This window comes from Geotrypetes seraphini, chromosome 7 (genome assembly GCF_902459505.1).
Source record: "Geotrypetes seraphini chromosome 7, aGeoSer1.1, whole genome shotgun sequence".
Classification (NCBI taxonomy): domain Eukaryota; kingdom Metazoa; phylum Chordata; class Amphibia; order Gymnophiona; family Dermophiidae; genus Geotrypetes; species Geotrypetes seraphini.
This window is the reverse complement of record NC_047090.1, coordinates 114,087,250-114,102,048: the sequence shown is the minus strand read 5'-3', so window position 1 is coordinate 114,102,048 and position 14,799 is coordinate 114,087,250. Positions and strand designations below refer to the sequence as shown.

The window sequence follows — 14,799 nt, the reverse complement described above, 5'->3', positions numbered from 1 at the left end:
ACAGAGGGCACCCCTTCCTAGTACCACGGCGGATCCAGAAAGAGTCCGATAGTTCCCCATTGACCTGGATCTGTGCTACAGGATCACTATACAGTGTCCGGATCGCGTTAAAAAAGAAGGGACCCATGCCATATGTGCGAAGCACCACAAAGAGGTAGCCCCACCGCACCCGGTCAAATGCCTTCTCGGCATCAAAGCTAATAAGCAGAGAAGGGCTACCCTCCACTTGCACCCTTTCCAACACCAGCAATATTCGCCGGATATTCTTTGCCACCGGCCGGTCCCTGACAAATCCCACCTGTTGCTCTGAGACCACTTAGGGCAACACCCGTGCCAAGCGGTTAGCAAGAATTTTAGCCATTAATTTAGCCTCATAATTCAAAAGGGAGATTGGTCTATATGATTCTGGTAAGTGAGGATCCTTACCGGGTTTCAAGAGAACAATGATTTGTGCTAAATTCAAATACCGAGGGAGGAAGCCCTTGACAACACTAAGGTTGTAAACCTCTGCCAATACTGGTACGATCTCTTAACATAAGAGCATAAGAATTGCCGCTGCTGGGTCAGACCAGTGGTCCATCATGCCCAGCAGTCCGCTCACGCGGTAGCCCTCTAGTCAAAGACCAGCGCCCTAACAGACTAGCCCTACCAGCGTATGTTCTTGTTCAGCAGGAACTTGTCTAACTTTGTTTTGAATCCCTGGAGGGTGTTTTCCCCTATGACAGACTCCGGAAGAGCGTTCCAGTTTTCTACCACTCTCTGGGTGAAGAAGAACTTCCTTATGTTCGTATGGAATCTATCCCCTTTCAACTTTAGAGAGTGCCCTCTTGTTCTCCCTACCTTGGAGAGAGTGAACAACCTGTCCTTATCTACTAAGTCTATTCCCTTCAGTACCTTGAATGTTTCGATCATGTCCCCTAGAAAGCAGTGACGCAGGTTGTCCATCTGCTGCAGAACCTGGGGTGGATCATCAATTTTTGGAAAAGCCACCTGAAGCCAACACAATCCCTAGAATATTTGAGGTTCACTTCAACATGTTAGAAGGCCATTTTTCTTCCAGAGCCACACATACTGAAGCTAAGACAACAGATTTTGAAGATCTTGGCAGTTCCTGCTCCTTCAGCTTAGCACTATCCATAGGTCCTGGGGTTGATGGTAACAACTATAGAGGGTGTGCCGTGGTTGAAAGCTCATCTATGACCTTTCCAGGATGCATTATTGTACCGATGGTCTCCGCAGGATTCTCCCCAAATACCGTTGACCTGGAAGGCAGAAACACGTCAAAGTTTGCTTTGGTGGCTCTTGCTGAAGTTGTTGTCCATAGGCTTGCCTCTCTGCATATCTTCATGGATGATTCTGACAATAGATGCCAGTCTTTATGGCTGGGGGGTCATTGCAAGGGGCATCCAATTCAGTGCCAATGTTTACCCTCTCAAAGTAAATGGCCCATCAACAGATTAGAACTGAGAGCCATTTGTATGGCGCTGTGGACTTTGGAGAGCACCCTGGAAGGCAAAGCAGTCAGGATTTTCTCGGATAATGCCACAGCTGTGGCATATGTCAACAAGATAGGGAGGCACCAAAAGTGCCCTGTTGAAAATGGAGGCCCAGTTATTTTGCTGGGCAGAAGCTCTATCAGCAGCACATATAGTGGGCATGGACAATGTGCAGTTTGACTATCTCAGCTGGTAGACTCTCGACCCGACAGAATGACCTTTGTCCCAGCAGGCCTTCGATAGTGTTGAGTTGTTGGGAGCATCTGATGATTGATCTTTTGGCATTGGCAACCAACAAAAAAGTGTCTCGGTTTTCAGCTGAAAATTTAAGCCCAGTAGCATTAGCACGGACATTCTAGTACAGCCTTGGCCAAAGACAAAGCTGTTGTATGTGTTTCCCCCATGGCCCATGATAAGCTGGGTCATTTGCAGAATAGCAACCCACATGGGATTGGTAATTCTGATTGCTCCAGATTGGCTGTGTTAGCTATGGTATGCGATTCTGGTGTGGCTACAAAGGGACAAGTTTTTTAAGCTGCCACTTCAACCAACTCTTCTCTCACAGGGTCCAGTTGCCCTGGAGGTTCTGAAATGCTTTGGTCTTATGGCATGGTTCTCGAGCGCACAGCCTTAGCATGGTAGGGCTACTCAGAGGTGGTCATAGCTACTCTCCCAAGGTCTAAGAAACCAGTGACTGTCCCAAGCCTTTGCACAGGCTGCAGAATGTTTCAGCACTAATGTGCTAAGCTGAATGTGAAGCCCTTTAAGGCATTTCCCCAGATGGGCTTAAGGGCCTAGCAGTTGGTTCTCTCAAAGTACAGGTTGCAGACCTCTCGGGATCTAGAACTTTGAGAAAGTTTCTTTGGCCTCTCCTCTGGATGTGACCAGGTTTTTGAAGGGAGCGTTGCAGCTGCATCCTCCTGTGTGACAGCCATTTACAACATGGAACCTTAACATTATTCTGCATACTCACAGTAAGGCAAAATTTTGGTGGTGCTAGATGTTAGGAGAGTTCTCCATTACCTTGAGATGACAAATGATTTTCATCTCTCAGATCATCTCTTTCTTTTTTTTTTAACTTTCTATTTCAAATATTAAATTTAAACAATCACATTGCAATATAATTCTTAGAAATACAGAAACATGGTAACAATAATTCAGCAAAGGAAAATAATATTCAGATCATCTTTCTTCTAACAGGTACTAGTTGCCTGGGGAAGCCAGCTTCTAAGGCTTTAATTTTCAGATAGAGCCATGCAAATCTTTCTTCAGCGTATATTGGGTGTGGTAAAGAATCACCGATTTCTTTGAGAGCACACTCTACTAGGAGTGTATCGTCTTCATGGTGGAGTCCTGGGTAGTTCCACCCAAAGAGATTTGTAGGGCAGCTACATGGTCTATCCTCCATACTTTCATGAAATTTTACAGGATGGATAAAGCAGCATGACTGGCCGCTTTTGGGTCTTCAGTGCTAGCAGAGGCTCATCTGTCCTGCCCTAGACTCAGGGGAATGCTTTGGTATGTACCACTGGGTCAAGACTCATATGCCTTTTGCAGTAGAAAAGATTAGGTTAACTCGATAATCTTTCTACTAGAAAGGCATATGAGTCTTGAAGGCCTTGTGAGATTTCAATTAGCCTACTTACTGTTTCAGACATGTATGTCTTTAGTGCTGGTTGCAGTCAAGTAGGTGGCTTGTTCAGTTCCACCTTGTTATTTTGTTATGGTCCAATTGGTTCAATTGTAATCCGGTAATAACCATGCCCCTCCATGGTCCAATTGGTTTAATTGTAATCGGTTAATAACCATTCCCCTCCATTTTTATTTCTCCTCTTAAAAGTGCTTTGGTATGAACTGAGGAGCTACAGCACAGCCCAGTGATACAGGTGGAGCCAAAAAAAGTTATGATACCTTCTATATAACTTGTGATTAGAGGTGAATAACCACCCACAGGTTCATGACTCATGCCTTTATACTAGAAAGATGTAAGAACCTAATCTTCCCTAATGTACTGTACAGTATTGCATTACCACAGTTAGCAATTAGTCTGCTCATTAATCAACACAATGCATCATGGTTTTCTCACCTTTAAAAGTACAATTAGGGCTCCTTTTACAAAGCCTGGTAACAATTCTCCTGTGACAAATGCGCCAAAGTCTATGAAAATTGAATGGGTTTTGGTGCATTAGCTGTGCTGGGTCAAGTTATTGGGCTTTCTAAAAGGGGCCCTTATTGTGATCCCCATTAAGACAAAATAGTTCAGAGGTACTGTAGGATGCTACAGCGCAAATTGGGAAATGGATATATATGCTGACCTCTGTTTTTTGTTTCTAGTTCACCATTTGCATTATCCATAAATTTAACCACTTCTCCATCTTTTCCTTTGACTGATCATTAACCACAGATGTTTTGGAACTTTCCGGTGCAGCTTTGTGAACAGACAGATGAGTATCTTCCTCTTTTTGCTGTAGATGGCTTGGATTGTGGATTCATTCACATTGAACTCACGGCTATCAGTCGAAACAGACTTGCCAGAATGAAGCCTATCTAAAACACTTATATTCAGAGCCGTGACATGCTTCTTTCTCTTTGGAGCTGTACCTGCAGATGCTTGGTGGCCATTCTCTTTTGTGCTGTACCTGCAGATGCTTGTAACTCACTCTCCTTATTTGACACTACTTAAAAATTAAACAACATAAATCTTACAAATTTACCATTATTAAACTTTACTTTCACCGTTGGAAACTCTCAATACATTTCTTTTATCTCATTGGCACAAATATTGATTGCTTCATTTACAGTCACACATTTCACTCACTTTAGCTCTCCTATATATATTTCCTTTTACAATTATCTACACCAGACATGGGCAAACTATAGCCTGTGGGCCATATCCGGCCCATTTAGTTTTTTTAATCCGGCCTGCCAACCATCTGAACCCCGCCGACCATGAGCCCTACATACCTCCCTCCAGAGCAGTGTCGGGCCGGCAGCACTCTAAACAGGCTGCTTTGTGGTCTTCTCTCGGGAAATTCCCTCTGCCGCATCACTGATGATGTCATTAGTAACGCGGCACATGGAAGGCCTCGACGAGAGAAGGCTGTGAAGTAGCCTGTTTAGAGTGCTGTAAGCCCAGTAGGGCTTGCGGTCGGTGGGGTTCGGATGGGAGGGAAGGATAGAGGGTCAGCGAGGGTTCGGCTGTGCGCCGGGGGCTTTTCTGCTGCACAAGGGATGGGAGGGAAGGATAGAAGTTGGGCAAGGGTTCTCTTGCACAGGGGGATGGCAGAGATAGAAATATGCTTATCCAAGGAGCCCCGATGCGGACAGCCTCGCAAGTAGACTTCCTTGTAGAACTTTAGAAAGTTTGTGACTGCCGCATTGCGCATGCGCGAGTGCCTTCTCGCCCAACCTAGGGCACGTCTCCTTAGCATCTCCTCAGTTCTCAGTTTTCCGCGGAGCTGGGAAGTCCTCTATTCAATGCTCTGCATTAGACTTAGTCTTTTGTGCCTTCTCTCACTGTGGCTCATGTATTGTTTTTCTTACAGGGTCGCTGTGTTTTCTTTTTTTGCGTCTTTTATTAAAAAAACAAAAAGATTTAAATTTAACTTTTCTTTCATGTCACGGCAGGGCCTTCCCTGTGGCCTCAGCCTGCGGACTTCGACTTGGCCGTGGCTATTTTGCCTTCTATGTCCGACCGCCACAGGCTTTAAGAAGTGTAGCCGTTGTCAGCGCGCAATATCCCTTATTAACTCACATAGGTGGTGTGTTCAGTGTTTAGGGCCTGATCATTGTCTAGAGTTGTGTACTCGCTGTGCTACTCTTCAACCTCGAGCCATTAAACGTCGTCGAGTTCAGGTAGAGAAGATTTTTGGCGGTATGGATACTCCAACCCCGGCTTTGACTTCGACCTCGACTCCGAATCCAGTCAAATCTTCTACGGGGCTCCCGAGGACTACCTAGTCCTCGGCCTTAATTAATCCTTTCTTGTTTGGAAAGTCCTCGTCTTCGAGCAAATCATCTCCTGAGGAGCAGCTCTCCTCACTGTCTCCCTCAGGTAAGGTAGTTCAGCAGCCTCCTTCGGACATGCCACCCTTAGAACGGGTAGTCATGAAGCTGCCCAAGCACCATGTCTCCAAATCGAAGTGTCATTCTTCATCATTTTCCTTGGAGATTATAGCCACTGCAAACGTACCAGATCCTCAAGTCTCGTTGCCCCATTTGCAGGCTATGATTCAAGCTATTATGCATCAGGAGTTTGGTAGCATGCTTGCCAAATATACTCCTGCCTTGACTCTGCTTCCTGCAGTTCAGCCTGAGCATTCAGCAGTATCACAAGGAGTTGAGTCCTTGCCAGTGCCTCGATCTGAAACTATTCACTCTGTACAAGGAGCCGAGTCCTCAAGATGAACCTCCACACTCTCTATACAAGGAGCCGAGTCCTTAAGGGTGCCTCGATCTGAAACTACACACTCTATGCAAGGAGCTGAGTCCTTGTGAGTGCCTCGAGATACCTTGACACAAGGAGATGAGTCCTTTTTGGAGTCTCGATGTCTATCTCCAACTTCCAGCTCTCCATCCTCACATAAGGCCTTGCCCTTTTTGAGGCACAGGGCAAAGACGCCTTGATATCCATTGAATCGGGATCTGACTAGAGGCACATTTCTCCTCTTCATCTGCCAACATCGAGGCACAGGTCCTCGTCTTGAGACAGGTCTCGTTTATCCACACATAGAGACTCTTCAAGGCTTTCATCTCCTCCTGCAGAGCCTTTACACTCTTGCCGCTCAAGTCCTTCTCCTGCAAAGTACTCTACCCATTCTCTCAATGAGTCATCTATACCTGCATATTCAGAACTCAGGTATCAATACTCCCGAGAAGCTTCACCTTCGTTCTCTGCCATACTAAGTGCCTCGAGGTCACCTTCTCCCTCACGAGGCCATCCTTCTTTAGAGCAAGTATCTTTGTCTACATTCCTCCGCCAGATGAGTAAAGATCTGAACATCACTTTGGAATCTGACGTCAAGTACTCTACGGAGTATTTGGAAGAAATGGGTATTCCTCATCCTCCTAGGGAATCTCTCAGATTACCCATTAACGGACTTCTTTCTCAAACATTCAAACAAAACCTTGACACCATATTCCATTCCTGCTGTGCCTGTGAAATTGGAATCTCACTACAGGATGGTCCATTGCAAGGGTTTTGATAAGTCTCAATTATCCCATATGTCCCTTTTAGTGGAGTCTTCTTTTAAAAGAACCAACCCTGTCAAGATTTATGCCACTGTCCCTCCGGAAGAGAGGGCAGGACTATGGACAAGTTTGGCCGTCGTTTCTATCAAAATTCCCAGGGTCTTGAATTACAACTTTGTCTTTACTTCCTATCTCAAGCATCTGGTCAACAGCTTGCCTGATTTTATCAATATATTCCACAACATCGTATTCCAGAATTTCAACAGCTGACTCACACTCTGGCTCAACTACGCATGCATCTTCTTCAATCTTCATATGATGCATTTAAACTTTCCTTGAGGGTCACTGCTTTCTCGGTGGCTATGCATCGTCTTGCCTGGCTTCGCACTGTAGACATGGACCCGAATCTTCTGGCCAATATTCCTTGTCAGGGCAATGAGCTCTTTGATGACTCTATCAAGGCAGCTACCAAACGCTTGTCTGAACATGAGAAATCATTTGCTTCCATCATCAGACCAAAGCCTAAGCCTTCTACTGCTAAGAATTCCAAACCTCTTCCATCCTACCAGAGGCGTTTTCCTCAATGGGAAGCTCCTTATTCAAGAGTGCCCCCTAAGAAACAACAGCAGCAACAGAAAAGGCAACAAAAATCTCAGCCTTCTGCTGCACCTTCTCAGTCATTTTGAATACGTAGCACAGAGCATAACCTTAATCGTTCTGCCTCTTTCCTTTCCTTTACCTATTGGAGGTCATCTCCATCATTTTTACCAACGATGAGAACTAATCACATCCAACCTCTGGGTCCTCTCAATCATCAGGGAAGGATACTCTCTTCATTCTCCCTCAAGTAAGTTTTAATTGTTTTTATGTTATGTTAATATAACTATTATGTTAAGTTTCTTATTTCTTTTTATTATATTATGTACATCGCTTAGAAATTGTAATAGGCGTTCCATCAAAAGATTGAATAAACTTGAAACTTGAATTTCACCCAGATTCCTTCAGATCTACCTCCAAGAGAGTATCCTTCAAATCCATTGCAGACCACCCTTCTTCTCAAGGAAGCCCAGGTTCTTTTTCATCTCCGTGCCATTGAGGAGGTTCCTCTGGAACAGCAGAGCAGGGTTTTTTACTCCCGTTACTTCCTAGTGCTGAAGAATACGGGCGATCTGTGACCGATCTTGGACCTCAGAGTACTCAACTAATTTCTTGACAAAGAAAAATTTTGCATGTTGTCTCTGGCATCCCTTTATCCCCTTCTAGATCAGTACGATTGGTTATGTTCTCTAGATCTCAAAGAGGCTTACATTCCCATTCATCCAGCCTCTTGCCAGTTCCTCAGATTTCGGGTGGGAAATCTTCATTTTCAATTTACAGAGTGCTACCATTCGGCCTGGCATCACATCCCAGAGTGTTCACCAAGTGCCTCGTTGTGGTAGCAGCAGCTCTGCGCAAACATGGGCTCCAGGTGTTTCCTTACCTGGACGACTGGCTAATCAATGATTCAACATCTCAGGGGGTTATTGTAGCGACCCAACAGATTACGTGGTTCTTACAAAGTTTGGGCTTCAAAATCAACTTTCTCAAATCCAAGCTACAACCCTCTTAGACTTTGCAGTTCATCGGAGCTGTACTGGATACTGTGCAACTCAGAGCATCCCTTCCTCAACATCGTCAAGATGCTCTCATTCAACTCCGCCGGAAATTGTCTTCCCTATCTTCAATATCAGCCAGACACATGGTTCTCCTCAGTCACATAGCCTCTACAGTTAACGTGACTCCTTTTGCCAGATTTCATCTCAGAATTCCTCAGTGGACCCTGGCATCACTCTCTCAACACATTACAGTGACTCCCTCATTGAGACAGTCTCTCCACTGGTGGATGTTCTCTTCCAATCTCTCCAGAGGTTTACTGTTTCAAACGCCCCTTCATCAGAAGGTCCTCACGACAAATTCCTTGACCTAAGTTTGGGGGGCTCATCTCGATGGTCTCCGTAATCAAGGCCATTAGTCCAGCATGGATCGTTGCTGTCACATCAGTCTGTTGGAACTCAGACTGATCTTCAATGCTCTCAAAGCTTTTCATCATCTTCTCCATGATCAAATCGTCGTTATTCGGACAGACAATCAAGTTGCCATGTACTACGTCAACAAGCATGGAGGTACAGGATTTCTCCCTCTTTGTCAGAAAGCTCAAAAGATGTGGAACTGGGCAATCAATCACAACACCTTTCTGAAAGCAGTCTACATTCAAGGGGAGAAAAACTGGCAGACAAACTGAGTTGTCTTCTCCAACCTCACAAATGGACATTCAATTCCTCGCCTCTACATCACATTTTTTATCAGTGGGGAACCCCTCAGATAGATCTCTTTGTGTCTCCCCACAACCATAAACTGCCTCTCCTCACAGCCTCGAGGCAGATGCTTTTCTTGTGGAATGGATGAATCAATTCCTCTCTGCGTTCCATCCATTCCCTCTCATTCTCAAAATCTGCAAAGCTACCACTTGGTCCTCGGTTCATACCTTCACCTCTCATTATTGTTTGTATTCCTTTTCCAGATGGGATTGCCAACACTCCCACCAATCCCATTATGGTTAGCTTGGAGGTCACCCACATGTGAGAATATGCTGCCTGCTTGTCCTGGGATAAAGCACACTTTCTTACCGTAACAGGTGTTATCCAGGGACAGCAGGCAGATATTCTCACAACCCACCCACCTCCCCTGGTTGGCTTTTTAGCTAGCTATCTGAACTGAGGAGATGCGCCCTAGGTTGGGTGGGAAGGCACTTGCATATGCGCGGTGCGGCAGTCATGAACTTTCTAAAGATCTACAAGCAAGTCTGCTTGCGAAGCTGTCCACATTGGGGCTCTGGAGATGATGTCACCAATATGTGAGAATATCTGCCTGCTGTCCCCGGATAACACCTGTTACAGTAAGTTTATAGTTTAGTTTTATAGTTTATTTAAAATTTGATAAAACACTTTACAATATATTTTAAAGCGTTGTACAATTAAAATAAAAAATAAATAATGGGTAAAGACAATACAAGGACAGACATACTAAGGTGGGAAGGAGGAATAAAACAAAAGGGAAGTATGGAAGAAAATTACAATAAAAAAAAAATTAAAAACAGAGGGAAGAAATGAAGGGAAAAGATAGGGGAGAATTTTAAAATTGATAAGAAATAAAGGTGAATTAAGATTGTATAAGATCCCGAACGTACTGTGGGGCACTTGCTACATATTTTTGAGGACTATGGGAGCACTTCGGGGTTTAAGATCAATTTAGAGAAGACTGAAATGATGAATCTTACTTTAGGGGAGCCCCAGGTTCTGGGTCTCCAGCGCAAGTTTCCATTTAAATGGGCATCCAAGGGTATTAAGTACTTGGGTATTTACTTGCCCATGGATTGGATAAGCTATATGAGGCTAATTACGGGTTGGTTCTCCGGAAGATTCGTTCGGACCTCCAATGCTGGCATGGGCTTTGGCTCTCATGGGGGGGGGGGGTGCGTATCGCCGTCCTCCAGATGAATGTGTTACCCCGGTTATTTATTTTTTTCCCCAGACGCTTCCAATCCCTTTATCTACTCAGATGTTTAAGATCTTACAGGCAGAGTTTAAGAAGTTTATTTGGGTGAATAGAGCGCCTCGAATTTCCCAGCGGGTGATGTGGGCTGATAAGAGCTTGGGGAGGGAAAGGGGTTCCAAATCTTCACTGGTACTACCAGGCTGCGCAGCTAAGGATGTTATTGGAATGGGAATTGAGTCCCCACAAGTGGGGTGTGCTGTTGGAACAGTCCTTTGTACCTCAGCATAGACTGTCCACTGGGCTTTGGTCTTTACAGACGGTTCGCCAGTGAGAATTGGAGAATGACAATCCTTATATTTTACAACTTGATCAAACTGTGGGATAACCTGAAAAGGGAGTGTAATAATGGGGTGATAATTTCTACTTTGGCTTCTTTGCAGGATGAACCCCAATTCTTAGTAGGTAAAACCAACCCAGTTTTTGAGCGGTGGGGATAGCTCGGGCTGACCCACTTTCGGGACATTCTGCGTACCGGGACTATAATATTGTTTGAAACTCTGCTACGCATTCCAGGGGTGAGGGCAGAAGACTATTTGGCTTATCTTCAAGTGAAACATTACCTGTGGTTGGGATAAAACATCTCCTATTGCGAATGAACATCTAGAACATTTATGGGAGACTTTGCAGAAGGTGCCCAGGCCTATCTCCATTATATATAAATACCTCAGGGGGAGAGTCGTCCCTAATTTGGGTTTCTGACAACATTGGGAGAGGGACTTGCACTGTATTTTTACAGCTAAAGAGTGGGATGATATTTGTGCTGAGGTGGGTAGAGCGTCTGTTTGTGCATTGATACAAGAGAATGCATATAAAATGTTGAGTTGCTGGTATTATACTCCAGAACGACTTCATAAGATGTATCCTCAGACGTCGTCTGACAGTTGCTGGCGCTGTCATAATGCAGTGGGAACTTTTCTTCATATATGGTGGGATTGTCCCGTGTTGGTTCCTTGTTGGACGACAGTGGCGCAAACTTTGTCCCAATTGTTGGGGGGTCCTTGTACCAATTACTCCTCAAAGCTGTTTATTAGGGTTATCTACTACTTGTGTGACCAGATGGAAAACCCGCTTATTGAGAATGGGGCTGGCAGCAATTAAATGTCTCATAGCTGCCTATTGGAAACAGTCCCGGGTGCCTGATGTGAGTGAATGGAGGGTAAAGTTATCTTTGATGCAGAAGATGGAACTCTATGTGGCTAAACGCAGAGGTTATTATCAGCAACCATTACATACCTGGACTGTTATTGCTCAGAAATTGGATATTTAGGTGTATGATCCTATAGTACTTTTTACCTGGGGGGGTGGGTTGGTCTGCTTATATGGTTGTTAACATTGCTAATGATGTTTAGGAACTTTGTGTATGGCGGTGATGGTTCGCCACAGTTTCCTATGTGTTCCTTTGGTTGTTTCATTTTGCTAACTTCAATATTAAAAAAAAAGATTGTATAAGATACACCAAATATGAGTCAGATATATTAATCATATGCATCTTTAAAAAGGAAGCATTTTAAGTTGCTCTTAAATTTAGCCAAGTAACTGTGCTTTTTGGTCCGGCCCCTCTGTCAAATTTAAGAACCCATTGTAGCCCACGAGTCAAAAAGTTTGCCCATCCCTGCTCTACACTCCTACAAATTCATGATTGTAGGACCCCTGGGAAAGGTGTGTTCACCGCAACACAGACCATGTTGGTTCTTCAAGTCATATGTGGATTGTTATTGACTGCTTTTGATTTGAATAAATAAACCAACATCAAGAACATCATTTTCCACAGCCTCTTTTGTTGTGGTTTTTGGACTTTATTACTGTTGTGAAAGGAGTGGGTCTTCTTTTGTTGTGAACTAAATTTTCTAAAATCCTAAACAATGGCAGATGATGGCTTGGCCCAGGACAATTTATGGTGGAGTCTTCTATCAAGTAGTTTATTGGATTAGGTATACTACCTTTTGACTATAATATAGAGGATCACATGGGGACAATTTTTTCCCCATCCCCGCAGGAACTCAATTTCCCATAAGATTTGTCACTGTCCCATTCCTGTAAGCTCTACCTTAACCGCACAAGCCTCAAACAGTTATGATTTTAAAGTGTTTGAGGCTTGTGCAGATGAGGACAGGGCTTGAAGGGATTGGAAAATGAGTTCCCACGGAAAAAAAAATTGTTCCTGTGTCATTCTCTACTATAATGCTCAGCAAAGTGGTTTACATCATTGTAAATATGGTGGCTGGGTTGTTGATGAATCTAAAATCTTTTATTCACCACCATCCTTGTCTTGGTGAAACTCCATTGGTTGCCTGTGTGATTTCAAATTAAATTTCACTTGTATTTGAGTTTCAGGTTTTGTTTTGTGATGGTCCAGTATAATATTTGAGATCTCTCATGCAAGTACATGTACCCAAAAGTACATTTTGCTTTAACTTCTTAGTAAGCTCAGGGTGCAAGCTACTTGTCAATGATCTTTTTCAGTGATAGGTCCTAAATTATGGAATAATATACTACTGTATCTGTAGTTGGAGAGAGTACATTCCACTTTTAGGAAGAAGTTGAAAATTAGTTTGTTTTTTCCAAAGGTTTTTGACTCTTTAAGATTTATGCCATGCTTACTTAGTCTTTTGCTGGTGAAGCAAGTCATCCAATATGATTAAAAATTCTTTATTGATTTTCCAAACATCCATAATGTAAGACACAAATATATAACATATAATAAGTCAATAAAAGCACAACTTACAAATGTACAGAACCAATCATTTTATCCCCCCCACCCAATGCTTAATCAATAAAACACAGAAACATAGACTTTTCCAATAACCTTACCCTAGTCAGATTAATACTATCCTCCCATCCTCCTCCCACCTACCCAAATACTGAAAGGTCAAAATTAGGACAGTAATAGCCCCCCCTTCCCCGGATGTGTATGAAAACGGCATTATATCGATCCATAGGGGGCTTAACATCTAATAATGTTCCATATATTACCGCCTCATATGTCAGTGGAATTGATGATTCCAATATGTTGTTAATCTTACCCCATATTGACCTCAAAAAGTTAAGTATCAAAGGACAATAGAACAACAGATTCTCCAGTGTCCCAATGTCTAGATGACAGTACCAGCATCTATTAGATTTAAAACCGTCCAACTTTTGTAACCTAACCAGGGTCCAAAACGATCTATGTAACAAACCCCCCCCCCCACCATGTTTGTCTCAAAGATGCTGACGCTGTACATCTCATCCTCCCCCCAAATTTGTGGCCATCGAGATGCAGAAATATACTGCTTTATCTCAGTGCTCCAAATTTCTCAAAGACTATATTTTGGTTTCTTATTCAAGAATTCAGAAATTTATACCATTGGGCGGCCTGATGTCCTAGCAAATCTGTCTGGAAGCATAGGATCTGCAAGCTATAATGATCTTTAAGAGTTTGCCAATCAGGGAACCCCTTCTGAATGGCTTGCTTCAACTGCAACCACTTATAATTTTGTAACTTTGCAATACCAAATGCTTGTTGCAGTCGTGAAAAATCAAGCATTTTCCCATTTGATAGAACATCATCTAGTGTATGTATTTCTGCCTGCATCCAGTGCTTCCATGCGATCCCAGATCCGCCTATTTGAATCTTGGAGTTTAACCACAAGGATTGATAAGTGGATTTCTCTATTGGAACATCTGTTAATTTATTAATAAATTTCAAAGTTTTCCAGGTGTCCAATACTATTGTCCTTAACCCATCTGGGCAACTTAATACTCAACACATGAAACAATCGTAATGGGGATATAAGTTGCAACTCTACAACCAATCGGGAAGATTTTCCATGAGTTCGGGGAGGATCCAATACATACCCTGACGCAGTAAATAAGCCTGATATCTATGAAAATTGGGAACATTTACCCCACCTGCCACAATTGGTTTTTGTAAAGATACTAAAGCAATTCGAGCAGTTTTACCCAGCCAAATAAAATTTAGCAAGAATACTATTTAATTTCTTATAAAAGGACCCCTGAAAAAACACTGGCAACATTCCCATTTGGTAGCAAAATCATCATCTTAACCGTTTGTACTCTCCCCCACCAAGACATATGCAATGGGTTCCATTGCTCACACATTTCTGTGACCTTCAGCAATAAAAATATTTCATTTACTTTCATTGTCTCTTCCAACATTTTCTGAATCCAGATACCTAAATATTTTATACCCTCTTCCTTCCAAAGAAAAGAGAATGTATTAAATAATCCTTTTGGACAGTGTACATTTAGCAGAAGAACCTCTGATTTACTCCAATTTATTTTATATCCAGAAAATTTTCTGAATCAATCAAATCTAGTAAATGTGGAATGGTAGTGTCAGGATTCCTCCAATGAAGCAAAATATCATCTGCATATGCAGAGACTTTATATTTCCGACCTGCATAAGGAATACCCTGAATCTCTTTTGCCTGCTGAATAGCCAAAAGCAAGGGTTCCATAACAATATCAAACAGCAAAGGAGATAATGGACATCCTTGTCTAAGCAATAGCAAACCAA

The 14,799-nt window shown here is 43.1% G+C and overlaps 1 protein-coding gene across 7 annotated transcripts in view; it reads left to right on the top strand.

Moving 5' to 3' along the window:
• PTGR2 (prostaglandin reductase 2) overlaps window positions 1–4,500 on the top strand; it is a 62,733-nt gene extending 58,233 nt beyond the window's left edge. For 2 of the 7 annotated variants that reach the window (XM_033953118.1, XM_033953119.1), the window contains exon 11: window positions 3,901–4,495. Coding sequence is in view for 1 of the 7 variants with exons in the window: in XM_033953121.1 (XP_033809012.1) it covers window positions 3,901–3,932 (32 nt within the window). In the remaining 6 variants the exon portion in view is untranslated. Of the gene's footprint in view, window positions 1–3,900 lie in introns of all 7 variants that reach the window. The other 5 variants (XM_033953120.1, XM_033953121.1, XM_033953124.1 and 2 more) reach the window with 5 other exon arrangements.
• The last annotated feature ends 10,299 nt before the right edge of the window (window positions 4,501–14,799 follow it).